The 27974-nt window shown below is 37.5% G+C and overlaps 1 protein-coding gene across 2 annotated transcripts in view; it reads right to left on the reverse strand.

Annotated features, from left to right (window-relative positions):
* Positions 1-135: 135 nt before the first annotated feature.
* Positions 136-27974, reverse strand: part of LOC139946163 (uncharacterized) — a 71311-nt gene continuing 43472 nt past the window's right edge. For both annotated transcript variants that reach the window (XM_071943783.1, XM_071943784.1), the window contains exons 3-6: positions 13065-13706; positions 11534-11961; positions 10429-10536; positions 136-3973 (exon numbers count right to left, since the gene is read on the reverse strand). In XM_071943783.1, the coding sequence (XP_071799884.1) occupies positions 3610-3973; positions 10429-10536; positions 11534-11961; positions 13065-13706 (1542 nt within the window). In that variant the 3' untranslated portion in view covers positions 136-3609. The remainder of the gene's footprint in view (positions 3974-10428; positions 10537-11533; positions 11962-13064; positions 13707-27974) is intronic.

Genomic DNA, 27974 nt, shown 5'->3' on the forward strand with positions numbered 1-27974 from the left:
GCATTTCTCAAAAAAAAAAAAAAAAAAAAAATGTGTTAATCACTTAATAACAAGAAAATAATGATAAATACTACTCAAAGAGTTACTCATTCTGTTAAAAAAATTAGAACAAAGGTGAATCTCACTAAAGCTCTCTTAGAAAAATAACATTCAAGGTTTAATAGCCTAGTTAAGTTCCTTAGTTAATTATCGTCTTACAATCATAATAAGCAACCCATAAAGGAAAGCACACAGTTCAATACGAAGTAAACAATTTGCTCAAAGTCTCGTTTTAAAAACATTAATAATTTAAATTTTGTTCTGTTTAATTATAGGCCCAAATGACTCATCTCGAGAATAAAATACTGGCAAAAAATTGCAATGACTGTATCTTAAGCATCGTTTACTGTATGTGGATGTACCAAAACAATTGCATTTTGATTTGTTTGTTTTTGGAATAAACAACATTTATTTGATAAAAAAACGTACTTTATGAAAATAATAACCACAAAGTTTCAATGCCCCACTGGACTTGATTAACATCCAAGCAGAACTTCACCTTAACCTTTTAAAGGCACTGGACACTATTGGTAAAAAATCAAAAATAAATTGTCTTAAAAAAACTTACTTGGTAATGAGCATTGAGAGCATAGTGATAGTACAGAACAATGTGAGAAACGGCTCCCACTGAAGTAACGTTATTTTTTTTTAGAAAGAGGTTTAATTTCATACTCAAATAATGACACTCCAGCTTTAGTATTTTATTATGCATCTGGAAGCACATAAAGAGGGTGCTTTTCTTTCAATGTTTTCTTGCAACTTACAACTTCACAGAGTTGTTGTTTAATGAATACTTTTGGATACACCAAGTGAGAATAATGTTCTTTGACCAAACGTGTCCAGTAGAAGTAACAATTGCCTTTATAATAATGTAATTTTGAGTTGACATAGTGATTTCCTTGTAATATATATAATAACTGTTCAAAAGAATTTAACCCGAAAGACACAAGGTTTTCAATTACTCATTTCAGTAGTAAGTAAACATCACAACAACTAGTACAAACATCTCAGTCGAAAAAGGGCCAACAACGGAATTCACGTTCAAAAACAGTTTGTGTGAATTGGATCTGTGTACATTATTCGAAGTTTTCACCCAGGCGAGTAGGTCCAAGATTTTAAAACGCACTTTACAAAACAAAAAAGTGCAAAAACCCTTGTGATTTGAATGCTGATGATTCGAATGCTACATCAACAATGCATTGATAAAAAATAATATGATCAACCACTAAAATAAATACGTGTGCCCAAGAAAACACTTGCTACTGTAGTATAGCGCCCTCAACGACCTTAACAAGGAGACACTTAATGTTGCCATTATCATTGTTATGGCAACCGTCAAGTTACATTTTATAATACATTGCACATAACACATGATTGGGACAGTCACTAAGGCAAAACCACAATAATATCAAATGACCAGGACTGCTGTTTAAAATTTCAGAGGTTTATAGTGGTAGCAAACAGTATCAAAAACAGCATTGATTAATAAGAGTTGCTTTAAAGCCTTTAAAAATGGAGTTGTACTCTGTGGTGTATCAATCAAATGCTTCAACATGTCTGTTACCCTCATCGCGCCTAACCGATGGAATTTTTTGTCTGCACAACGAAATTGCCACTGCCGTAAAACGTTTTCAATGTGGAAATGTTTTTCTTCTTAATCGATTACAAAAGGGACTCCTTAAAAAATAATAGGAACATCTTTGAGGAGGGCAGTTCTAAACATAAGAAGCAAAAGCTAACCGAAGACAAGTATTAATTGTTTACCCCCCAAAAAAGACCACCGTTTTGTATTGTTTGGCTCGCGTATCCCAACATGAATATGCCTGTTAAAAAAAAAAAAAAACAATATTAAAACCTTCCTGTATTTCGTATTAGGAAATCGTGTACTTTTTGTTTTGGGTATCATGACTGGTTTATCGTTAAATAGGTCTCGTGATACTATTTTAAAATTTCTCCATTTATTTGTAGGAGAGGCCTCCTCACGAGGCTGTGAAATTGCTCAGGGGAGATCTGTTTTAAATCAAAACCAAATCAAGCCAACGGGTAAGGCATCTTCTTTCAAATTTTGTCTGTGATATCGCAAAGTGATAGCACCCTTGAAGATCAATCTAAATTGAGAACTATAACACAATTTTGAAAAGGTTTAACAATTTTATACATAAAGAATTATTCAATTCGTGAGATGTTTATAATTCTAATACTATTTTGATACTTTGATCTTAGAACAGTTATTTCTTAATTTCATTGTTCGTTTTCACTCGCATTTCACTAGCAAACAAGTTCATTATTCAATATTGCTAACACCTTAAGCAAAAAGTTTAAGGCAATGGCGTCATTAAAATTATGAAAACCTAAACGGAAAAGCCTACTGACGTCACCAACTTTTCATAAGGATTGACAATCATAAAACAATTACTTTAAAGGCAGACAACTTCTTAAGATATTAACATTACTGCTACTCCACCTTTCGAAACTGTTTTTATGGAAGGAATTGAATCCGTGAATCGCTGAAGTGAGCAAAAGGGACATCAGTTTTGTTGTAGATTTGTCACCGAGGCCACATTTACTGTTCAATGTTTTGTCAGTTTGCCTGTATTATAATGCTACACTAAGAAGATCTAATGTAGCCCAAAGGTCGCCAGCTGGTCCGCTGTGGAAAAGGTACAATCGAATCTTGGAAAAAACAACATTTGAGGGCCAGTCGAAAGGTTGCACACATGCATGTTCTAACACCCCGGTATGATCCCCATTTTTGCATTGACGTCATTCAGCATGAGGAATTATCGGAACATAGAGTGGTCACTGGCTAAATGCTTTATTTATGGCATTTTAGCAGATGTCTAGTTTGTTCTTAGAGGTAAACCGATGATAAAGAAAGTGTCACGCGCAGGATTGGCCAATGAACAACCTCAATGTTAGCCTGATAATCTGACGTCACACTTCGAGGCTCGTGAATAACGCCAGAGACCTGCCTACAAACCTGCGTGTACTTTCACCTTTGACCTACATTCATTTCACATAGAAATACACAATCAAATTATACGGGGGCGTGATAGGAGTTTACTGTTTGGGGCATAATGGAAAGCTCATGTCACTGTGCACGTTTATCCAATATAATCATTGTATCAAATATAATCGCTGGATCTAAATAGCAGGTACCTGTCTTTATCCTTGCGGGTAAAGACAGGGGTCAGTCTACCTCACTGTGACCTCTACATGAGGGCGCCCTACTCAAATGACGTCATATGCATAAAGTATATCCTAACCATAACACCAGAGTCTCATGGGGGGACTACCGGAAATTTGTCGGAACATGGGCTTTGGAAGTTTTGGAACATAGAGTAGTCACCAGTCGAAGGTAGCACATTTGGCATTTCAGCATGTTTTTGGCTAATTCGAATCTTACTGACGAGTAATTAACTGTATGTTAAAGTAAGTTGTCTTCATCGTTTATAATAAACACATCTCTCTTTAAAGTGCATTATCTAGGGACGGATACCTGATAATAAAATTCAATATAATAAAACAATACAGAGAAATATACAAATAATAATTACGATTGTCTTAATATCATGATTTGATCTTGGGTGATTTCTTCAACACCGGTACCTTCCGTCGTACAACCACCCTCTTGATGACTCGTTTGATCACCCTCCGATGCCGTACGATCGTCCTGTTGTTCCGCTTCGCCTCGTAGAACTTCTTCAAGAAGGGCGTCTCCAGAGCCGTGGTGTTGGGAGCTAATGCTGTGATGTTCCACCACGGCGAGTGGAAACTCATGTTGAACTTGTGGGCCCAGCGAGCGAAGACTGCCTTCTCTGTGATGAAGAGATGGCCACCGGTTAGTCGTTCCTCGCTGGTCTGATAGTATTTACATTCCACTTTACCGTCTGGGTCGTAGTAGTGGTACGGTGTGGTGTCGTTCGGATGGTCCCTGTAAAAGTTATCAAAGTTGTTATTAACAGTTACAGATGCTAGCGGTTGCAGATTCGTACTGAACATTTATTTTGAACTTTCAATAGCTATGTTTATAAATTAGAGACAATAAATTTTTAAAGTTGTTTAAGGAAATGCACTTTCTAATCCGTTTTGCAACGTACAAATAAGTTTTTCGTTTTGAAACAGCATCATCTGTCAAACAGCATCATCTGTCAAAAATTAGTTCAGATTTTGGTTCTAAACATCTGTTTCAACGAAAATCTGACATTGAAGCTTGAATACGTTTTCAGTAATACAAATACGCCTACCAAGCTAACCAGCTTTTTGTAACAGTACACATTTCTTCAGTTCATGTTTTTGTTTTAATAAAAACACGTGCAATAAATGCACGGTGAAGCAAAGGGACGCAAAGCAGAGCAATATGAACTTAACAATGCTCAAAAAAGAAGGGGAAAAAAGGCAACCCTATTTCTTATTCTGATTTATTTGATTTACTTGGACCACGCCAAAGATTGTTGTTACTTAATAACACGCCAACGCAAACTCCTCAACCCAACACGTCATTTCAAAAACACATTTTGTGTTTCTTAATGAGCCGCTTGACATTTGTCATTATTAGTACGTGATTTACGAAAGCTTCAGGCAACACAAAACAATGATATTCAACAAGGCATGTAACTAGATCAAGCCTTTATTAACAGACACCCTTGACTCTTGCTTTTATGAAAGGTAACACTCTATGGAGTTATGCCTAAGGCATTTTAAACATTTCATTTAGTCGACTCCCGTAAAAGCATCTTAAGTGTAGGCTTTGCATCGTAGATAAACTTGAAGCAGGCGCCACACCCTTTTTAATGAGGTTGGTTTTTATTTATAATAATAGTTCTCGATTTGAAGTATTCATGTGCTTGGCCTTGGGGCTCCAGGCTGGAATTCCGAAGTCGGAATTTATCAGCATCCATAGAGAGTCTAACGAACCCTGTCTGATCTAAGACAGGGATTAACTATAACCTAAATGCATAGCAAAGAATTCTCCAAAGAGTTCTCGAGTTCAAGTCTCACGAGTTTTGAGTTTCATTTTTTTTCGTATAGGTTTTACAGTCAGACATAAACTATTCATGTGTCTTGGCGAGTCTATTGAGTTGCGTAGTCTGAAAGAATCACCATCTCGTTAGACTTGATTCAAGTCCCGTTCTCGTGCGACTGTCCCACCTGTGTGGGGGAATGCAGAGCATCATAAAACAAACATTTCTGGTGATGGCACGGTATTTGGACTTGAGTCAAGTCTACCATCCCATAAGACCATATCAGTGTGAGAGGTTCAGTCACTCTCGCGCTTTACTATTGATAGCCTCTTTGAGGTATGGAAGGCACTATAGTATTATGTTTGAACTGAGTGTATACAGACAAATTTACCCAAACCTACTATTAGTGTCCACCATGCCTTAAAATCACTTAAGCACGCGATTCTGACAATAGTAAAACAAAGTTACTCGCGCCAGCATCGTGTATGTTTTACCAGAACCTTTATATTACGGTAGGTGTTTGGTTGAATAATCAGCAGTCGATTTCACCAAACTCTTCCTAACTTCAGGACGAGTTAACTGTCCTTATCCATACACGTATTGAACCCGTCCTGACTTAGGACGAGTTAGTCGTCCCGTGCTCCACATAAGATTAATCCTAGCGTTTCGTGAAATCGGCTGCAGGTATATTAATTACAATTGATTGTCGGAAATTATACTATCATCTTAAGATGGATGACCCTCATCCTAAGATGGATTCCTCCTGGAAATGGACAACTGTCAGGATGTTGCCATCCTGAAATACATCATCTCTGGAAGTCAACATCTTAATTTCACGGTGTCGAAATTCTACAAAAAACATATCTTGAAGACGACATTCTACCTTCAAGATGTCGTCATCCCCGGAGATAAATCATCTCAGGATGTCGTCATCTTACGTTAATGATGCCATCATCCCGCAGTAAATTATCCCAAGATCTTAATAAATCGGATGGTACTTCCAAAGCTCCGTACACACACGAGATTAATTAGGCCTGATCCTCTCACCCCTTTCCTGTACACAGTTCATTTCTATATATTTATTGTCTCATCAATTTTGTTTACTTATATGCGCTTTTGATTTTGTTACCTTTCTATGTCTTGATAAATTCTCATATATTGAATTATTTTCCAAAAAGAGTACGGAATAAACGCCATATTGAATTGGAATGAATTCAATTGGATTCAATTCTAGAAATTTATATGTGTGATAATCTCATTGTACTTTCCTTCTAAGTTTGTGTTGAATCGGTGAGTTAGCAAAAATGTTGGGTTAATTAGTCATCGAAGGAAGCCGTTTCTCATAATGTTTTGCTCCCCGTTGCTCATTTCTTTATGCTAACAATTGGTTGAGTAATTACCAATAGTGTCCAGTGCGTTTGATTAAATGAAGGACTGACTAGTACGTCTCACATATTCTAAAGATTTTCATTGAATGTCCCAGGATACAACTGTTACCAAAGTATTGTTTGACAAGGTCCATTCTCTATGGTTTGACAAACTGGTGCTCAATTTCAGAATTCCTGTCTACATAACTCAAATTGTTACATACGGACAACACATCTCACATGTTGATTAATATTATACGTCTGGGTTCATTCCTATGAAATACATGTGCAATGATCTCATTACTTATGAAACATTGCAACATATCACAGCCCGCTAGCGGTCATGGCTGTAACAGACAGACAGACATACATGGCTTCATAACGCATCGCTAAGTATACCCCCCCCCCCCCCCCACACACACCATTCGTGTGGTCTCCCCGGGAATTTAGCAATTACGACCGGCTGATTCACCAGCCAATTACCGTCCCGGCGAGAGATTCTTGTCGCATTACAAACTCACGGTTTCTTGGTCACCGCCATCTTCAGCTTAAAGGCACTGGACGCTATCGGTAATTACTCAAAATTATTGTTAGCATAGGAACTTACTAACAAGCAATGGGGAGCTGCTGATGGTACAAAACATTGTGATAAACAGCTCCCTTTAAAAGTAACGTACCTTGTTGAGAAAGAGGTAAATTCTCACGCAAATGTTTTTGTTTTGTTTTCAAACCTAAAGTATTTGTATGCAATCTATAAGAACACAAGTTAATGCAACGAGGGTGTTGTTTCTTGCATTGTTATGTTGTACTCTCGATGACCAACTGAGCCCAACAGGTTTGTTATTTTATGCATATGTTAAAGTGAGAATAATGGTCTCTGACAATTATTACCAAACGTGTCCAGCAGCAGATTTCACGAAAATCTAGGATTAATCCTATCTTGAGTTAGGACGAGTAACTCATTCTGAGTACTCGTAAGTTAGGATGGGTTCAATGTGTCCTAATCCGTCTGGGGATATGGAATTTAACTCGTCTTAAGATTAATCTAAAGTTAGAAAGAGTTTGGTGAAATCGACGGCAGTGCCTTTAACCTAATCCTGCCTGTTTGCTATATTGGATTGGATGTGCATGGTTGTTCGCACAGCTGCTCCAACATTGCACGTCCTCTTATTGTGAATGTCTAGGGAAAAAAGGGGGACTCCACGCGATGTGTTAATTGTGTTTTACGATCACGCAACACCGCTCCACAATTTATTTCCCGTCTTTTATACACTCTCTGCACCAGGATTTCTGTTTTGATTAAACACACACTTCAGTTCAGGTCAGATTTGTGCGAAACGTAAAACTCAGAAATCAATATTGCTATGAATTATGTATATTATTTTATCCTCAAGGCCAGCATCAGTTTAAGCTTATCTGAAAATTGAAACCAAACTGACGAAGTTCTCATTTCCGATGCATGAAACGCACACGATATTTGCATTTTATTTGTTGGATGAAGGTTCGAGTTTGAAATACAAAACGGCACCCTTTAGCCATATTATCCCCCTGGCTAAACAGATATACAAAAAACCAATGAATATGTAATTCTGTAGTCAGATTAACGATCTATATCAAACGATTGTAATATATTTAGTAATTTGACCTCCATGGCAAAGCGGAATACGAATACAAAGTATTTATAATATGATCGCTGATTGACGTTTCCCCAGTGCATGGATTAACCCTTCCCTTGTCGATGGATCTATACACTTTGGAATGCAGAAATCTTAAAGCCAGAATGCGACTCAAGTAACATGGTTGTATCCATCAGGATCAAATGTCATCAACTTAAAGCAAGTATGAGACTATTAATTTATGTCAAAAAATGGCATGAGTACAATTCAGTTTTGAAAATCAGGTTGCCCTGTTTCGAACCCTGTCGTTGACTAGAGCTTCACACTAAAAATTTAAAATAAATAAATAATAAAATAAAAAATAAAACAACTGAAATATTTGGAACTTCATTTCGATTAGTAACAATATTTTCAAGAATATTTGTTCGAGTTTTACCAAAGTATCGTTGCGAGAAACAAAACTGATGCGGAGAAAACAAAATAAAAGGTTTGTGATTTATGAAGTACGCTTTACACCGTCAGAGATGACGTCAGCAAACCCACACACAGCAGTGACAGTTCGTTACACACATAAAACTACATACAGCCATTACACAGATCCGGTTAAAATATGTATGCAAAAACCACAAATCAGACATAACATTAACGCACCCAATGATCACTAACTGACAGTGTTTTCCGTCTAAGACTTCGTTTATGACTTGATGGTTTTAAGGAAATAAAATCCACTAGGCTTTTGGTTTAAGTCCTTAAGCTTCGTTGGTATTAAGACGGTCCGGCTCCGGATCGCTATGAGCAATTTAGCAATGCGGCTCTCATTTATCAGTAAATTGTGTTTTCATCAAAGCGAGCAAGACAAGTGAAATAACGTCGTACAACCTGCAGGTTGTCGTACATGTAATCCAATAGTCATATTATTGCTACACATCCAATGGTTGCAACGAAAAATGTGCTCCAACGAAAATCGGCTGTACTCTAAAATCAGCTCTTTACATTACAATATCCCATGCTTTAAAGGGTCTAGGTACTTGCAGTAGGACTTTAATATGCACAACAAACAATGTCCAAATCCCACACAGTTTGAAGATTAAGATGTTAGAAAGTTCCTTTAAAACATTACTTGCTGAGGTGCTGTAGTTTTTGAGAGAAAAAAAAGTACAATTCACGAATATAATATTCGTCTCAGTAGACGAACATTATTTCAGCATGTAAAACCTATTTTCGTAACATTGTTTTACAAAAAAAAAAATTTACATCACCTCATCAACCAATATTTTAACGAAGTGTTTAACTATCTTTATCTTCACTCGGTGTAAGTTTAATGTAATTCATTTATCATACCCTGCTCAGCCTTTATAGATATGGGTTACCCAAAAAGGGACTGTACAGTAAGTTATACTTTAAATCCAACTCAAAATACAAATCATGCAAAGCGGTTTATATTGAGAGGATGGAAGGAATATAACATAGACTTATCAGATTGACTAGATGAGGGGGGTCGATGGACTTTGAGACTGAGTTTGACTTTCACGAGGGGTGCTGGGGGAAAGTGTATAAACAACGAGGACACACATCAGAGTGCAATGAGGTATTTACGTTGTTGTTTTAGATGGGTGTTTTGTCAGTGGACAAGGGCACCTTTTTGCAAAGGCAAACTCAACAGTAGGATCAATGCACGAGACGGTGTGGCCAGAACTAACGCACACACACACAGCTCTGTGTTGCAGTAACTGTGAAATCAGAACATAACAGAAAAGGGAAAACAAAGGGTCTCCGTAGGGGAACTCTAAAGACTGAGGGTACTCCGCAAGGAATTTTGTGTACTTAGTCTATAAAAGGTTCCTCAGTGAACAGGGACAAAGAAAAGAGCACGATGCCCACACAGGGATGGAACAAACAGAATGTGTGCGGACATCCCGTGTTTTGTGTACACCCAAGGACAATCGTATTCCTCTACAACAAACAACACTTTGTGGAAGTGTGTAAGTCCACATAGTTTCCAAGATAGTTTCTAAAGTCCCTATGATGTGGACTTCATTTGTTCTCGAGTCCACACTTCGCATGTTACATGTTTACTAATATGGGTACATGTATACAGGCCTATCAACCTAAGGAAGTAGATTTCTCAGTGTTTCCTACATCCTACATCGTACCTTATCTTGATTCAAAGAGAGTAACCATGCAAGACATCTCCAATACATTAACATCAATACATCACAGCGTCTGCTTCAAATCGACGCAAAGTCACTCTCTGAAATCACATTATCATACCATCTAACCCTGATTTCAGGATAGAACCACAGAAGTAGGTCGTGAGCCAACAATAACCATTTTCTTATTATCCTATACGATAAGATCACAGAATGATTTATCTCCTTCTCCCGGAACTGAAAGCAGACGCCCCCTTATTGTTTTTGATCTCTAGCTGATTGCCATCATTACCTGCAATAGTTCTCTTCAGCCAGTCCGTAGATGTCAATTTGATCACATACGTCAATGGCAAAGAGTAGCGTCATCCAACCCGTTGAGAGCCACGTGTTCGCCTCTTTCCTGTGTGGTGAGAAAGTATAGGTTGATAATGATGCATTCAGGATTTTCTGGCTGTGGCTTCGGGCTTTAAAGGAACACGTTGCCTTGGATCGGACGAGTTGGTTTTTGAAAAGCGTCTGTAACCGTTTGTTACAGGATGCAAAAATTATGGGTAGAAAGATGTTGTAAAAGTTGAACACAATGACCCACACAAACATGCCTCGACACTGCACGGTTTTCCTTTTACCTCGTCGACTAACACGGTCGGCCATTTATTGCCGACTGACCGTGTTAGTTCGCACAGTAAAAGGAAAACCACACAATTTCGAGGCAAATTTGCGTGGATTATTGTATTCTACTTTTAAAACATCTTTTCAACCATATGCATTTTATACAAAACGGTTACAAACGATTTTTTATAGGCCAACTCGCCCGATCCAACACAACGTGTTCGTATAAGTGAACTTTTCCTTAGCCAGGTTCATCACATGGGATCTTTTTAAACAGACTAAGGGGATTGTGTTGGTAATTTGAACCCACTGCTGATTTCAATCCTACATTTTTGTATACACCATAAAACTAATCTGTGCAAAATTCATTTCAAAAGGTGGTAGGGTTTTTGAGTTGCCGGAAATCTGCAGGAAGAATAATCAGCCATTGGAATAACCTGATAAGGGTTACTGTCAATAACGCTTCTCAGATGGTGGATAACGAGTGATATCTTTTCCATAACGGTAGTATGTCGAAGCGAAAAGTTTCTCAAAACGCATTGTACTATTCAAAGCTGCTGTAATTCTAACTAAGCACATTGTTATCGCTAACAATTTCGTATACAGACCCTTTCACAATACATTAACTCCGTTTCAGAACATTTCATTCATGAAAACACACATCACAAGCCGTTCGGGCTCAACAATATGTCCACAAAAAGCAAAAGTTCAAAAAATGCTTCAATGGTAGCTTTATGACCGTAAGTTAGAGGTAGGCACAGCTTACAGTCTGACTAAGGAATACTTACGTCGTTAAACCTGTCTCTACTTTAAACAGTTCGTCGGCCAGCTTCACTTTTTCTGGCGTTAGTAAGTACATTTCTACATTGGGAAAAGTCTTTGAGAAATTCTGTGCAATTTTGTAGTACACATTAGTTGCTTTGTCGACTTTGTCCGCCGAATAAAGCCACGGTATAATCACTTTATCCGGGCGCGACGACTGGTTGATGAATATTTCCTGTTGAAGTTCCCGGCTGGTGTTCAAGACCATCATATTGACGTGACCTATGACCCGTACAGTGGTCTTCGCTCCCACGTCATCCTCGTACCCAATGGTTGGCGATGAGTTCATACGGAATACACACTGTGCGGAATCGATCTCGCGACCCCTGGTTTTGTTTATGAGATGACCGGAGCTGGATACCACTGCGCACTGACTGCAACGCATTCGCAAACTCTGAAAACCAAAAACAAAACTACAATCATTATCAACATCAATGTATGTTGCAGCCGTTGTTTACATGATTGTTACTTTACCAGCTGCAATTATAGAAACAATTATCTTTCAGTTTTGTAATATTCTTCTATAATGGAAGTAAATAGACTTCTTAATGGTGTGACTTGTGGTTGTTTCAATTCAGCATTTAATCTGTTATTCGATGAGTTTATTAAACACTAATTGTATGTTGATTAAACTTGTTCGCAAAGTTTGTTTGTAGAAGCGTTCGTGAGAGCATTACCGTAAGTTTTTATTGTATCTACGAGATACAAAACTATCATTCAAACTAGGCCTAATTAAAACTTCTGTAAAATATGCTCAAAATTACTGTTTTCCACCTACAGTATGTAAATAGCTTAGCACAAAACGAGTTTAATTATTAGTGTTTAATAAAATGAGAAAAAAAAATTATAACAAATTAAAACAATTATTTGAATCAAATACAAAGAAATAATAGGAGCATCCTCATATTGGCTTGTATTGGCTTGTATTAAAAAGCCCGCCAATACAATACAACCTGACACAATAAACAAACATAATTTAACAATTGAACTTATTTGTTGACTATTATATAATGATAATAATAACAATATAATACAGATTCAAACAATGACAACAATATGCAAAATGACGATATGAATATTAAAATATAAAACACAACAGGTGGCTGCAGGGCAGAAAGGCATAAAGAAAGAAGGAAAGTTAAAACAAAGGTATGAAATCAACAGTCTTCATATAGTTCAATTCAATTCAATGTCACATTAAAATGTATGTATTTACAATACGAAAATACAGAAACATTTGGTCAGAAATAATGCAGTACCATACACACAAGAGTAATGTCCAATGAAAATCATATTGAAACAATTGCATAGTGATGTTAAAGCAAATAAGCCATTTCGAGGTATGATGGACACAATAGTTAGGTTTGAGTTAAGCAAACAGTGTACTCCTATGTCCACCATGTCCCCAAAAGACCGGTGGCATACAGCATAAATGTGTCTTTAAAAATGTTCAAATGTTTGTATAAATTTCTTGGGGAAATGTTTCTCTTTGCTTACCTCATTGGAATCAATCCGCTCATAACCGTCCACTATAGGAGGTACAGGGGGTTTCAAAGTGGCATTCTCAAAGTGTATAGTGGTCATATCCACTGTGTCAGTCACAGGGTACCTTAAATCATCCTCATCCTCAATTTCTTCCTCATCCTCCTCCTCAGATAGTGCTGTGTGCTCCTCCTTTACTACACGTTTCTCGTTTGTAACACGATGCGAGTAAGTGCCGTGGGCACTGGATGCGTTACGAGTTCTATTAGCCACAGCATCTGAGCCGGACGCCGAGTTCGATTTCTTTGGAATGTTGTCGTTACTTCTCGATGAATCTACAATTGAGTTGAGTAACTGTTGATTGTATGCTCCACTACCCGGCGGAACGGCGTCAGCTCCATGGCGGACACTGTCCGGAGTGTACCTAGGGTTCTCTTCTAGGATTCGTAATCTCTCTGCTTGTTGCCAACGCAAAGACAAGTCCCTGTTTCTGAGATAAACCTGGCCCGGTGGTTCCCGGACCTTGCTGTCTTGTCTGTTTATGATGGTTTGGTAGACTTTGAGGGATGGTCGCCATTCTGTGTAGGTGTAATACATGTAGCATGATGCCATGAGGATAAAGTACCAGAAACTCATCAACAGAATGTTGCGACGGCCCTGGAAGAGGGAAAGAGAAATAATCAATGTCATTTTTTAAAACTTTGTTTGTATATAATTTCGCCCCAAAACAAGAGGCGTAAAGCCACTCTCAATACGGGTCTACAAGAAGAGTAATTTATTCATCTGAAAATAGAATAGCTGAACATAGAAATTGATATTCCTCTTAAAACAGTCTAGGATGGAGGGAAACATGCACCAGGCAAGGAGTTCCAAAGAGATAAAGTACGTGGAATAAAGCCGTTGGAATGGCTCCTTGTTCGACGTCAGTAAATCATACTGTTTAACAATGTTAGTTAACAAAGTTCTATGTGTGGATGACGGTTTTTTCTCACGAAGGAGTCTCTGCATTGGTTTTACCAAACATCTGAACTTGATCACTAACTTTCAAACAACTCGTTTTAAACTTTGTTAACCTCAACTACGATCCAACTACGGCAGAACACACCAAGTTATGCTCGTGTTATATGTCCCAAGATTTGTTGGAATTCTAGAAAGATTTCGTCACAAGGGAGTCGTATAGATATATATTCAGAATTGGGTAAAATCAAGTATTTATTTAAGACCCGTATCTTATTCATAATGTATACACAGGGTGTCATATAACTCAGGATATCTTATTCAGAATCTGATATCCTTCACAGTATCCACTTTGAAGATTGCATTGCGCTTAAGGCCAGCGATTGTATTCAATAGCAATAGCGTTGACTTTACATTTGCGCGGGGAAACAATTTGTTTAATTTCAAAGAGAGCCTGGAGCATGGTTGCAACTCAGTATCGAAACACACCAGGCACCTGATGTGTTGCTATAATATTTCCCACGGTAGATTGTACCCTGAAGTACCATTTGGTAAATGCCATAGTCATGAATAACATAACAGTTACGAAAACAATATTTGTAATCGATATTCCAAATTGCTGGCCATCTTACAGCCGGGAAAACTTTGCTTTTAAAGATGGAACTACTGTGCATTGCTGTTTTTTGTTTTACTTCTGTACCAACTCAAATTTGTTTAATAAAATGTTTTACTTTTTTTTCCAGGAGGGTAGCAATTTTCTTTATTGATTACGTAATCAAAATTTATGTTTATAAATTGTCAATTCATCATGCTTTTTAAATCGCTGCATTTCTCTCCAATTTAGAATATTAGAATGGTCAAATATGTCACTTTCATTGAGACATGCGAGCTCAAATAGACCAACTGACTAACCTGCTAAAATTTAAAAGATATTGCCATGTTTCCTTCAAACTAAACAGTTCCATCTTCTCAAACAAACTGAAAGAACCCTAACCATGTTTTCATCCATCGTGAAAGTGTGAGACTTTTCGCTAAGATCACTCCTAGCTATTATATAGTGTGATGCACCAATACATTTAAGTAACCGGAATGCCTGACCCTCTTAACACTCCAGGCCCCAATTTTATAGACCATGTTTTATAGACCATGTGAACTTTGTTTACAAAAAGTGTGACCTGGTACATTCTTTGAGTATTCTGGCAGGCACAATACTGCACAGATGGGAAAGTTGACATTTGGTGTAATACTTTCCATATAAATCCAAGAATTATGAAAGTAAAAGCTGGACAAGTTTTGAGATGTGCCCTCTTTCATCATATTAAACGTTGATAAGAACTAGAAAGAGGGCAATCTCCATAAAATATTAGATTTTATGATTTCGTCCATTAGGCTGTGTACAAATCGTGCCTGCAGGAAGTCCAGGCTCTGTGGCTCTTTTGTGAACATAATATGATGTCACAGGTCACATCGTCTATGAAGCTGCTTTAAAGCACAAAAAGTAGCCAAGCACAATAAAATTATGCTTACCACAATAAGGTTACCAGCAATACAACGATGTCAAATGTACAATTTTCGACTGGTATCCTGCTTTAGTTTGCTCATATCAGAAACATAAGCACAACTCTCTTGCTTAAGCACCTCTATGAAATTGGGCCCCGCGGTAAAGTATGGCAGGTACTTTCAAACTGACACATAAAGCTCCTCCCCATATAGTACACTGCCACTAGCTTTAGCTTTGACGACCTCCTGCACATATCCGTGTATTGCGATAAATATAAGAGTGTAAGGCTCCCCCTTCGCATCGCCAAATCGATAACCCAGGGTTATATGAATGAACTCGCATCAATTAATCCCGGCACGATTCTAGAAACAGGTGGTTCGCGCAAACTCTACTATTTACTAACACTTTTTGCACTTCCCGTTTGCAACCATATATATCGATGGCAAATAAATCTTATTAGGAATATTTTTAACGGTCGAAATCCGGGGTTAGTTGGCAGGAATTCCAATCGATTGTTCACATATTAAATGTGGACTGTCACACATGCTGTCCATACCCAGTGGTGGATTCTTAGGCAGAAAAAAAATATCCAAGTGTGTAGAGACCCCCAAACCGCCAACAAGTGGCTTTTTTGTCTTCCTTTATATATAGAAATCGACGGCAGCTGCAACCAACATCACAGCCGCAGCTAATGAACCTAGTAAAAGCCACAGCCATCAACCCTAGTCACAGCCACATCTGAAAATGTGTCCAGTGCCTTTAATTAAAAAAATTCCGATTAATGACAAATTGCATGGGTAACCAATGGGAAAAGGGGTGTCAGCATATAACTTCAAATAGGGGGCCTATTAGTATTATATTATAAAGTTCCTATCAGTACCAACTAATCCTACAGGGAATTAATGTTTCAGGCATAAAAATACATTCAAAATGGAAAGACGGTATTTTGAAAACGTCCTTTGCTTATATAAATTGCCGCCAATCGAAATAAGCCTGATACGAACGTGCTGCCACAAAGTCGGTTTGCCAAAACAGCTTGCCGCAAAAAACGTGACCGCGTACGTTTAATTTGATTGAAAAGAATGAACCGTGTGTTTATTTAAAAAAGGAGGATGGCAATAAAATAAATTAACTCTCAAATTGAAGTTACGATGGCTCTCCTATAATAACTTAAAATGTTTACCTCTTCGACTATAAGACACGAATCAAATCAGGTAAATGCAGACAAGTTTTGGAGGAGGGTTTAGTTTGAGATTTAAAGGGAAGGTACACGTTTGGTAGTAACTCAAAACAAATAATTATTAACTGTGAAAGCACACAAATTCGTCCAACAAGGGTGCTTTTTCTTTCATCATTTTCTCGCAACTTCGATGACCGATTGAGCCCAAATGTTCATAGGCTTGTTATTTTTTGCTTATGATGGGATACACCAAGTGAGAACACTGGTCTTTGACAATTACCAAACGTGTACAGTGCCTTTAAAGGCACTGACTGGACACCTTGGGTAAACTTTAAAAAGTCTTCTTATACACTTGGTGCATCTCAACATAATTATGCATAAAATAACAAACCTATGCAAATTTGAACTCAATTGGTCGTCGAAGTTGCGAGAGAATAATTAAAGAAAATAAAAACACTCTTGTCATACATTTGTGTGCTTTCAGATGCCTTGCATTCGAGACCTAAAATACTTTTAGTGATAAATTACTTCTTTCTCAAAAGCTATACTCTACTTCAGAGGAAGCCGTTTCTCACATGTTTTTTATCAACAGCTCTCCTTTGCTCGTTACCAAGTAAGCTTTCACGCTTACAATTATTTTGAGTAATTACCAATAGTGTCAAGTACCTTAAAATACAAATACGGACGTTCCCCACCCATCAGGTAGATATTGTTGAATGCCCAGCATTAAGAGTTTTGACATTTTGATTTTCTATCCCCCCCCCCTATATATATATATATGTGTATATCGCTCTCTTTCCAATTTTCTTTATACTGTTTCTTCTCTCTTCGGTAAACAATTAGCCGGTGTATTTTTACTTTATTTTTTCTGATGTGTACAGTAGTTTGATAATTATGTTTTCAAATTGCAATGTTCCTTCGAACAACCTTGTCTGAAATTGGCGCATTACACTAAAAAAAGTATAATGACTATAATTATAAGAAATTAAATTAATTATATTTTCCCTTTCGTTACCGTGCACGAACGCTGACGCTTCAATCTCTGGCGCGATCTACACCCGAGAAAAAAATCCCTCAGTCCAGCAAATTTGTTTACGAACTGTCGGGCGTTCGGGGAGAGCAAAGCTCCAAATGGGTTCAAAATCCACGGAGCAAATTGGCAGCAGATGAGAAATGAAGAAGGAGTATATTCCTGCAGGGTTGATCCGGGGCAAATCGCCAAATCCGGCTAGATCCGGGATGAGACAAGCCAGGAGCAGCGTGTCAGTGGTGATATACTTCACTCCCCCCGGAGCGACAGTTCGACGTAATTATTATTAAACCATCCGTTTGGCTCTGCTATATAGCAGGGCAATAGATGGTAATAATATATTATTCGAAACTCCATCAAACAAAGATCTCCCTTTCGCGTTTTCTATCCGTCCTGCTGATTTATTATTACTTATTTGCTAATCTATTGCCACCCCGTGTGTTATTAAGCTACTTGGTTTCCCACATATATTATTGGCAATAAGAGCATGAGAAACACGGTACCCATTAACACAGACAGATATTTCCCGGTTTGAAAATGAAACCGGCCAGGGCATTTCGAAATGAAATCTAAGCTAAACAACTAGAATTGGAAGGGAATGTCGCTTAATTTAGTTCCATGGGCTTGCGGGCTGGCAAAGCAGTACCTTATATTAATCTAGTGTGGCAGGGGACCCCTCTTGGTGATATTCATAGAGTAGGAGGGAAGATGGCAACGAAAATAGATTGCGAGCCATATTCCCCTCGCCTAATCGGACAGAAATTGATTCGCTTCTCCCGCCGAATTGGACGAAGAAAAAGGGAGAGGAAAAACTATTCTCACTTTAATATTTTTTTGGTCCTTCTATATACGGTAATACTTTTTTTCCAATATGACACCAAGTTAAATATTCATGGACACATCTCTCGTTCCCGAGACAGCCTGACATTTCGTCTACTGCATCTTTAAGACATTCGAGCACGGTGTTTAAGCCGATCGTAACATGAGTCTCGTCGAGATGAGAATCTTCTTAGGGGAAATTACAAGGTCTGAAGCACTTTCGCTACTTTCAAATATATGAATATTATATCTATAATAGATGTTAAATTTGCATCGGGGATAAAGAATATTAATTTTGTGTTTTTTTACCCATACACCGATGTGTGTTAGCACTGTATACCCAGTACTTCCCCGAGTCCTGTGAAAAAAATAGCACAGGCATGTTACTCGGGTGGGATTCGAACCCACGACCCTTGCAATTCTAGAGCAGTGTCTTACCAACTAGACTACCGAGGTTGCCCGGCAGCTAGAGGCAGTTCGAATCCTATGTTTTGGCAGCGGGTACCGCAACGATATAATAGATGTTAAATTTGCATCGGGGATAAAGAATATTAATTTTTTTTTTTTTTTTACCCATACACCGATGTGTGTTAGCACTGTATACTCAGTACTCTCCCGAGTCCTGTGAAAAAATATCACAGGCATGTTACTCGGGTGGGATTCGAACCCACGACCCTTGCAATTCTAGAGCAGTGTCTTACCAACTAGACTACCGAGGTTGCCCGGCAGCTAGAGGCAGTTCGAATCCTATGTTTTGGCAGCGGGTACCGCAACGATATAATAGATGTTAAATTTATATCCTTCAAATGCCATTCCACTTTTCAAACAGAAATGCTTTTATGCACAGAGCTATTCTACGTCAGTAAAGTTGGGGGCATGGCTAAAGGCTCTTTTCGAAACCATGTTTTTTAACTGGGCTTGGGTTTCAGCAGGATGTTGTTTTGAACATACACTTTCAGTACTACGAGGCTTACAACAGGCGGATGTGGCATAAGCCTTAGCCTAAGAGAGTCCTAAGCCGGAGCTTAAGCCGTGGTTTCCAAAAAGCTATACCCAATGTCACTCCCCGAAGGCTTTGTGTATTATGTACAAGAAGATGAACATGCTGGAACAGAAAATCATTCTGAGACTAACCACTGGTACAGAAGGAATTCTAATGGACACCGAAGACCAAACTATCCCAAACCAAGGTCAAAGTTTCAACGGAAATCGCAGAATTTTAAGAATAAAGTAACATATAGTGGCATATTACACCACTATATACTGCAGTTTAAGCGTGGTATATAAGATACCATACTTTCACGGCACGTCATCCTCTGTCTGGCAATATTATTTAAACGGCCTAAATCGACTTGGTTTATAAGAGTCAGTTCAGGTAAATAGTTGACATACTTGCTCACGGTAAAAAAAATGAATTTTTTTTATACTTTGTTGGTGGAAGGGCCTTGGGGTGCAAGTAAACAAAATTGCATTTTCATTTCTATATATAGCCCGTTGCCATGGTTACGGCTCATTTTGTTTTTTGGCAATTTTAGGCCGATTTTGGGGTCTGAAAAACTGGTTTTTAGCTCATATTTACAACTCCACCCAACCAAAATGCAACATTATTTCAAAAAACCTTTTATATCACTACAAAGTATTATCCTTGGCCTTCCTTGAGAAAAAAATTATTGCTTTAAATAACACCCTTGTGCTATTTTTGCATTATGCATTACAGTATGTTTTTAGAACTTGCAAAATCAACATTTTTACCCTATTTTTGGACCCCAAAATGTCAACTTGCCAGGGGTCTCAGAAAATTTCCCTTTCAACTGTGATTAGGGCCAACAGTGGTCTTTCCATATCTGGTGTCAAAAACTCGGGCAATTGTATCCTGTTGTGACAGTACTGCCTCAAAACTAGACTTTTTTCCCCAAAACATGAAAAATTCCTTTTTAAGGGTCTTTTCACATAATATCGAAATACGTGTCCACGGTAAAAAAAAAAGAATATTTTTCATTTTTTTGTGGATGGTAGGATGGTAGGGACTTGGGGTCCAAATAAACAACATTTACATTTCAAATCATAATATAACACGTTGCCATGGTAACAGTTCATGTGTGTTTAGGCCACTTTAGGCTGATCTTGGGGTATGAAAAACTGTTTTTTTTAAGTTAATATTTACAACTCCACCCCACCAAAAAACAAAATTATTTCATAAAACCTTTTACATCACTACAAAGTATCATCCTTGGCTTTACTTGAGACAAAAAATAATTGCTATAAATTTCCCCCTTGTGCTATTTTTAGAACGTGCATAAGAGTATCTTTTTAGAACTTGCAAAATCAACATTTTTACCATATTTTTTGCCCTCAAAATTTCATTTTTTTCAGGGGTCTCAGAATATTTTTCTTTCGGTTTTGATCAGGGCCAAAATTTGTCTTTTTTATTTCTGGTAAGGAAAACTTGGCAAGTGTATCCTGATGTTAACAGTACTGTCTCAAAAATAGACTTTTTTCCTCAAACAGAAAAATGCATTTTGAATTGTTTTTTCTTCATATTGAATTTCTAACATTAAAAAGTAATAATTCTATCAATCTTGCAGCTTTTCCTTAGCACTAGTGGATTACCCAACATTGATCAGGAACTGTTGATGACCTTAATTTTACAATTTGCCCGGCCCAGCCCCAATCATATTTCTTGACATTGCATAAAACAATGTTTTGTGAATAGCGCCTCTTTTTGTGAAAGTGTTCCCTTTCGGTTGTTATTGGTGTTTTCATGTCTTCTGGGTAGAAACACTGTGTTTATTGTATCCTGTTGTGACTGATCATGCCTTAAGTATAGTAATTTTTTCAAAAACAATGCATGCTTGTTAAAAATCTGGCACTGTTTCCATGCCCTTTGAGTATTGAGTACAAAGTTTTTATTTAAACATAATGGTATCCAACCAAACCATAACCAATGCTTTGCCACTGAGAGTTCTTGATTTGGCTACTTTACCTATTGTACAGGTATGATTCCCATTGCAAGTAGAGTGCGATGAGCATTCTTTACAAGTTGTCTTTAATACAGGGCCTACTCTCCTTGGTCCCTGCCTGCTACCAAATGTAAAACTTTTCTTAGAGATAGAGATCATAAACAATGTAGTTTCTGTGCTTGCGGCAGATGGTTTGGAGCATCCAATCATGTCCAACACAAACGTGGGAAATTAAAAAGCCCGCTTAAAAGTGTTGGAAAAGTTTGCCAAGATCTTATTAAAAACAATGACACTAACGATTTGCAAGATGAGCGTAAGAGATTATTTAAAAGGAACACGTTGCCTGGGATCGGTTAAGTTGGTCTTTGAAATAAGTTTGTAATGGTTTGTTTTAAAATGCATGGTTAGAAAGATGTTTTTGAGTGATACTTGTGTGGATCATTATATTCTACTTTTAAAATATTTTTCTAATCATATGCATTTTTTAATAAACGTTTACAAACGCTTTTCAAATACCAACTCGACCGATCCAAGGCAACGTGTTCCTTTTAATGAAACAACATTGAAAGAAGTTGTAAAAACTTGCACCTGCTGAACATAAATAAGTAAGATGCATTTGCAGTGACAAAAGTCTATTCAGGCTAGTTTGATATTTTTTCCATTCACTATCTTACTAATTCATAATTATTATATATGTCTCTGAGAACGATCAACAAAAAACATTGAATTGTTTATCACGTTAAATAAACCAACTCTTTTATTGTTTGCAACAGTACAATTGAAAGGAACCCCACCATAGATGGGAGAACTGCTTACAGAAGGCCAAAGCAGGTGAATGGCCATTTAGCCCTTTAGTCCCTGCACCGCCCGAGTTTGCTATAATCCAATTTCTGAAGACTCTTGCAGTAAATTAATGGAACCATAGTTCAAATTTTAAAAGATAGCCATGGCTTAATGTGTATGCACAATTTTTTACCCTTTCGGTAATATTTGTATAAAAGTTCTCACGGGAACAATAAATGCCTCTCGTTAAACGGCTACGGTAATTTTTATGGCGAATATTTTTGTGCACGGATAAAGTGAGTTGATTAGCTTTTCAAGGCTTTTTTTCTGGCTCAATGCTCATACTGATTAAATGCGAAGGCGTAAATTTTTGACAATATCATAAATGATGAACAGTTTCCTGTTTACTAATGAGCGTTTTATTTTTCGTAAGAGCTAATATATTTCATCATCATTAGCTTCGACAAGTCAACTGTGAAGGGAGAATTAATAACGATCTATAACAACTAGATATATTAACAAATGCGTAGACCTACTAATGGCTATCGAGTTTTCTTTTGATGTTCCTTTTTTTCTACAAACACAAGCTAGCGAGGTTTCCTCGAACCGCATACAGTGTATCGCTATAATGCGGCTGGGCGGTACAGCGGCTAAATGGTTAGATACTTTGGATACAGTACTTGCTCACTTTTAGAGCCTCTTTGTTCTGATTGGGATGAAAATGTTTAGTTTGGTAGCGGGCAGGGGACCAAGAAGACTGTTATAAGGCCATGTAAAGACAAGAACAGTAAAGATTGCTCATCGCACTACTTCTCTTCTTGCAATGTGAATCATACCTGTACAACTAGGTAAAGTAGTTATGACAAAACAAGAACTCAGTGGCTTAAAGAGCATGGAAACAGTGCCATATTCTTTTAACAAGCATGCTCGTTTTTGTTTTTTATCAATTCAAACTAAGGGATAACTTCAAAATGCATTTTTATTGTTTTTGGAAAAATTACCATTTTGAGGCAGAAGTGTCACAACAGGATACAATAAACCAAAGGGTTTCTCCCCAGTAGACACGCAAACCATAATGATAGCCCATCAAAACAAAAAGGGAAATATACCGAGAACCAATAAAACATTAAAGACAGTACAAACTTTCTTGATGTGCAAGGGGAATTAAAAAATGTGACTTTCAAAAAAGAGGCGCTGTTCACAAAACTGTTATTTTATTTTATGCAATGTCAAGAAATATGATTGGGCCAGGGCCGGGGTGGGGCAAATTATAAGATTTAGGTCATCAACAAGTCCTGATCAATGTTTGGTAATGCACTAAACCTACAAAGTGCTTATAAAAAGCTGCCAGATTGATGGAATTATAGCTAACTCCTTCATGTTATAAATTCAAAATGAAGCAAATATTTCAAAATGTATTTCTCTATGTTTTCAGGGAAAAGGGTCTATTTTTGAGACAGTTCTGTTACATCAGGATACAATTGCCCGAGTTTTTCTTACCAGAAATAAAAAGACAAGTTATGGCCCTGATCAAAACCGAAAGGAAAATATTCTGAGACCCCTGAAAAAATGAAATTTTGAGGGCAAACAGTATGGTAAAAATAATGATTTTGCAAGCTCTAAAAACATACTGTAATGCACGTTCTTAAAATAGCACAAGGGTGAAATTTATAGCAATATGTTTTTGTCTCAAGTAAAGCCAAGGATGATACTTTGTAGTGATGTAAAAGGTTTTATGAAATATTTTTGTTTTTTGGTGGGGTGGAGTTGTAAATATTAACTTAAAAACCGGTTTTTCATTCCCCAATATCGGCCCAAAGTGGCCTAAACACAAATGAACTGTTACCATGGCAACGTGTTATATAATGATTTAAAATGTTAATGTTGTTTATTTGCACCCCAAGTCCCTACCATCCACAAAGTATAAGAAAAATATTCATTTTCTTTTACCATGGACACGTATGTCGACATTATGTGAAAAGACCCTTAAAAAGGCATTTTTCATGTTTTGGGGAAAAAGGTCTAGTTTTGAGGCAGTACTGGCCAACAGGATACAATTGCCCAAGTTTTTGACACCAGATATGGAAAGACCAATGTTGGCCCTAATCACAGACGAAAGGAAAATTTTCTGAGACCCCTGGCAAGTTGACATTTTGGGGTCCAAAAACAGGGTAAAAATGTCGATTTTGCAAGTTCTAAAAGCATACTGTAATGCATGATGCAAAAATAGCATAAGGGTGATATTTAAAGCAATAATTTTTTTTCTCAAGAAAGGCCAAGGATGATACTTTATAGTGATATAAAAAGTTTTTTGAATTAACATTGCATTTTGGTGGGGTGGAGTTGTAAATATGAGCTAAAAACCAGTTTTTCAGACCCCAAAATCGACCTAAAATGGCAAAAAATTAAAATGAGCCGTAACCATGGCAACGGGCTATATATAAAATTGAAAATGCAATTTTGTTTAGTTGCACCCCAAGGCCCTTCCACCCACAAAGTATAAAGACATTCATTTTTTGACCGTGAGCAACTATGTCAACTATTCACCTGAACTGACTCATAATAACTTCTATTTTAAGTAATACAAAAAAAAACTTACAATGTCTGCATTTACATAAATAATGTTCCATCGGATCTTAAAACACGTCCGTCCGTCGGCAGATTACATTCTTTCTCACGACCGGTGAGATTTTGATCCATAACGACTTGAGACAAGGCTAAATCCAAGCTTAATCTCTTGTCCATCACAACCAATGTATGGTTGGAACTATTCAGCAAACATTAAAGGAACACATTGCCTTGGATCGGTCGAGTTGGTCTTTGAAAAGCGTTTGTAACCGTCTGTTATAAAATGCATATGATTAGAAAGTTGTTTTTTTAAGTAGAATTTAAAGGAACACGTTGCCTTGGATCGGACGAGTTGGTCAAAACAAAAGCGTTTGTAACCGTTTTTTATAAAATGCATATGGTTGGAAAGATGTTTTAAAAGTAGAATACAATGATCCACACAAGTTTGCCTCGAAATTGCGTGGTTTTCCTTCTACTGTGCGACCTAACATGGTCGGCCATTTATGGGAGTCAAAATTTTGACCCCCATAAATGGCCGACGTGTTAGTCGACGAGGTAAAAGGAAAACCACGCAATTTCGGGGCATGTTTGTGTGGATCATTGTATTCTACTTTTACAACATCTTTCTACCCATATGCATTTTATAAAAAACGGTTACAAACGCTTTTCAAAGACCAACTCGACCGATCCAAGGCAACGTGTTCCTTTAATGATCAACGCAATTATTTCCTGTTACCTCGTCGACAAACACGGTCGGCCATTGATGGGGGTCAATAAATGCCATAAATGGCCGACCATAAATGGCCGACCGTGTTAGTTCGCAAAGTGAAAGGAAAACCACGCAATTTCGAGGCAAATGTGTGTGGATCACTGTATTCTACTTTTAAAACATCTTTCTAACCATATGCATTTTATAACAAACGGTTATAAATGCTTTTAAAATACCAACTCGACCGATCCAAGGTAACGTGTTCCTTTAAAGTCAGACACACGGGAGTTGGTGAATACAGCCAGAGTAGCACAGTCTTGCATAGGATAGGGCACTGGTGTGTACAATAGTACACGTTCATCCATTATTAAATGACATGTAACCATGAGGCTTTAAGATGTGACACGGGACATGCAAAGGATAACTGAGGCAAAACGTAAAACAGTTGCATGTCCATACAGCAAACAGTTGGCTAACGTCACAGTTAAAGGAACTGAACAAAGGTATCCAGTGCATTTGGTGTAAACACATGCATTGCATTTAATCTGTGAAAATTGGTCTTCGAAGTTGCAATGATGATACACAAAATTAATCCCTAAATAAACACAAACATGTATTTTAAAACTTGTATGCCCCAATCAACTCAAATTATTAGTCAAATGTTACACATTCCAAATGTTTCATTTTGAAATTTTAATTTTTTGCAGTGCATGTGTGACGATGAAGTAGAAAATGATGACTTGTATAACGTTCCACATTATTGGGATAAGAAACAATAATGACTTCATTCAGTGCATTGTATACACAAACCGCCACCTTGAATTATGTTAATTTTGTCGCGTCTGTCCCCCGACCGTCGGCTTACCTAGCCCCATTGTGTGGTCCACAAAATGTCTCTAAAATTGCATTATGCTTTGCTCCGTCCTTAAGATGGATGTTGACAAATCCTTCAAGATGTGTCTTTCATCCACTATTATCGAGTGTAACCGTCGCCTCTTTCAAATGGATGAATAACCCTTTGACAGAGTGTCTGGGGCAGGGGGGACTTCTTAAGAAATATAGGCAACCTGAATTGTTGAAAAGATTGTTTCATCTCGACTTGACATTGAAATCGTCTCATGTTTCACAGAGCTCAGGAAAGTACCGAGTAATATACAGTGCTAACAGTACACACATCGATGTGTATGGGTAAAACCAATATTAATATTCTTTATCCCCGATGCAAATTTCCATTCATTACATCGTCTCTTCTTTTCCATTGAAACAGATGCTGCACGGCCAACCTAACCTTCACTTAAGTTTTGAAGGAATCTTGAAATCCGCCTTTGAGGTGAGATACCTTGACTTATCAAATCATGAAATTAACATCGCAAGGGAAGAATATGCACTGACTGTGAATATGGTATTACAAGGTAGATATTTACTGTACAAACCTAAGTGAATGTCCAATATCCAATATCGATGTACAAGGTGGACATTCACTGTACAAACCTACGGGAATGTCCAATATCCAATACCGAAAAAGCAACATTGATATTCGCTGTACAAACCTACGGGAATGTCCAATATTCAATCTCGATGTACAGGGTGGACATTCACTGTACGAACCTACGGGAATTTCCAATATCCAATACCGAAAAAGCAACATTGATATTCGCTGTACAAAGCTATGTGAATGCCCAATGTCCAATACGGAAAAAAAAAACATTAATTTGATATTCGCTGTACAAACATAATTATGGGAATGTCCAATATATTAATAAGCAGCATTAATATTTTCCGTACAAACATAAAGGGAATGTCCAATACTCAATAAGCAACATTGATATTCGCTGTATACACAAACATGTGAATGTGCAATGTCCAATATCGAACTAACTCCATTAGCTAATGATGTAGGGCATGCATACACAGGCACCATATGCCCCAATGTCTGTTTCAGCGAGTACACATGCAATCAGCGGGTTTCTCTCCATAATGTTACACATCAATCAAGACAGGAAGCGCCATTTCTCAAGACCTTCGCCATAAATACACTACTCAGACATTGACTTTTAACGATGATTCAGATGATGGCTTGTCATTTAGGATACGACGTGTAGATGGTGTGCGTGATGACATTAACAAACGTGTAGATGGTGTTTTTAAGGTCGCGCCGTAACAACATTGATGGACATCATTTATATTATTTTTATGAGAGTCTTAATGAGAGTCTTAATAACATATCAAAATATTATCATTTGTGACTGTTTGATTTGCGCTAAGCAGAAATCTGTTGATAAGCTAAATGTCTGTCATGATAAGTCGCTTGCAAAGTGAAAATAATCATCTCAATTGTTTGGCAAATGATTCAAATTCAGGGCTGGGGTGGATTTCACAAAGGTAGTCCTAACTTAGGACTAGTCCTTAGCAATGCTA

This window comes from Asterias amurensis, chromosome 13 (genome assembly GCF_032118995.1).
Source record: "Asterias amurensis chromosome 13, ASM3211899v1".
Classification (NCBI taxonomy): domain Eukaryota; kingdom Metazoa; phylum Echinodermata; class Asteroidea; order Forcipulatida; family Asteriidae; genus Asterias; species Asterias amurensis.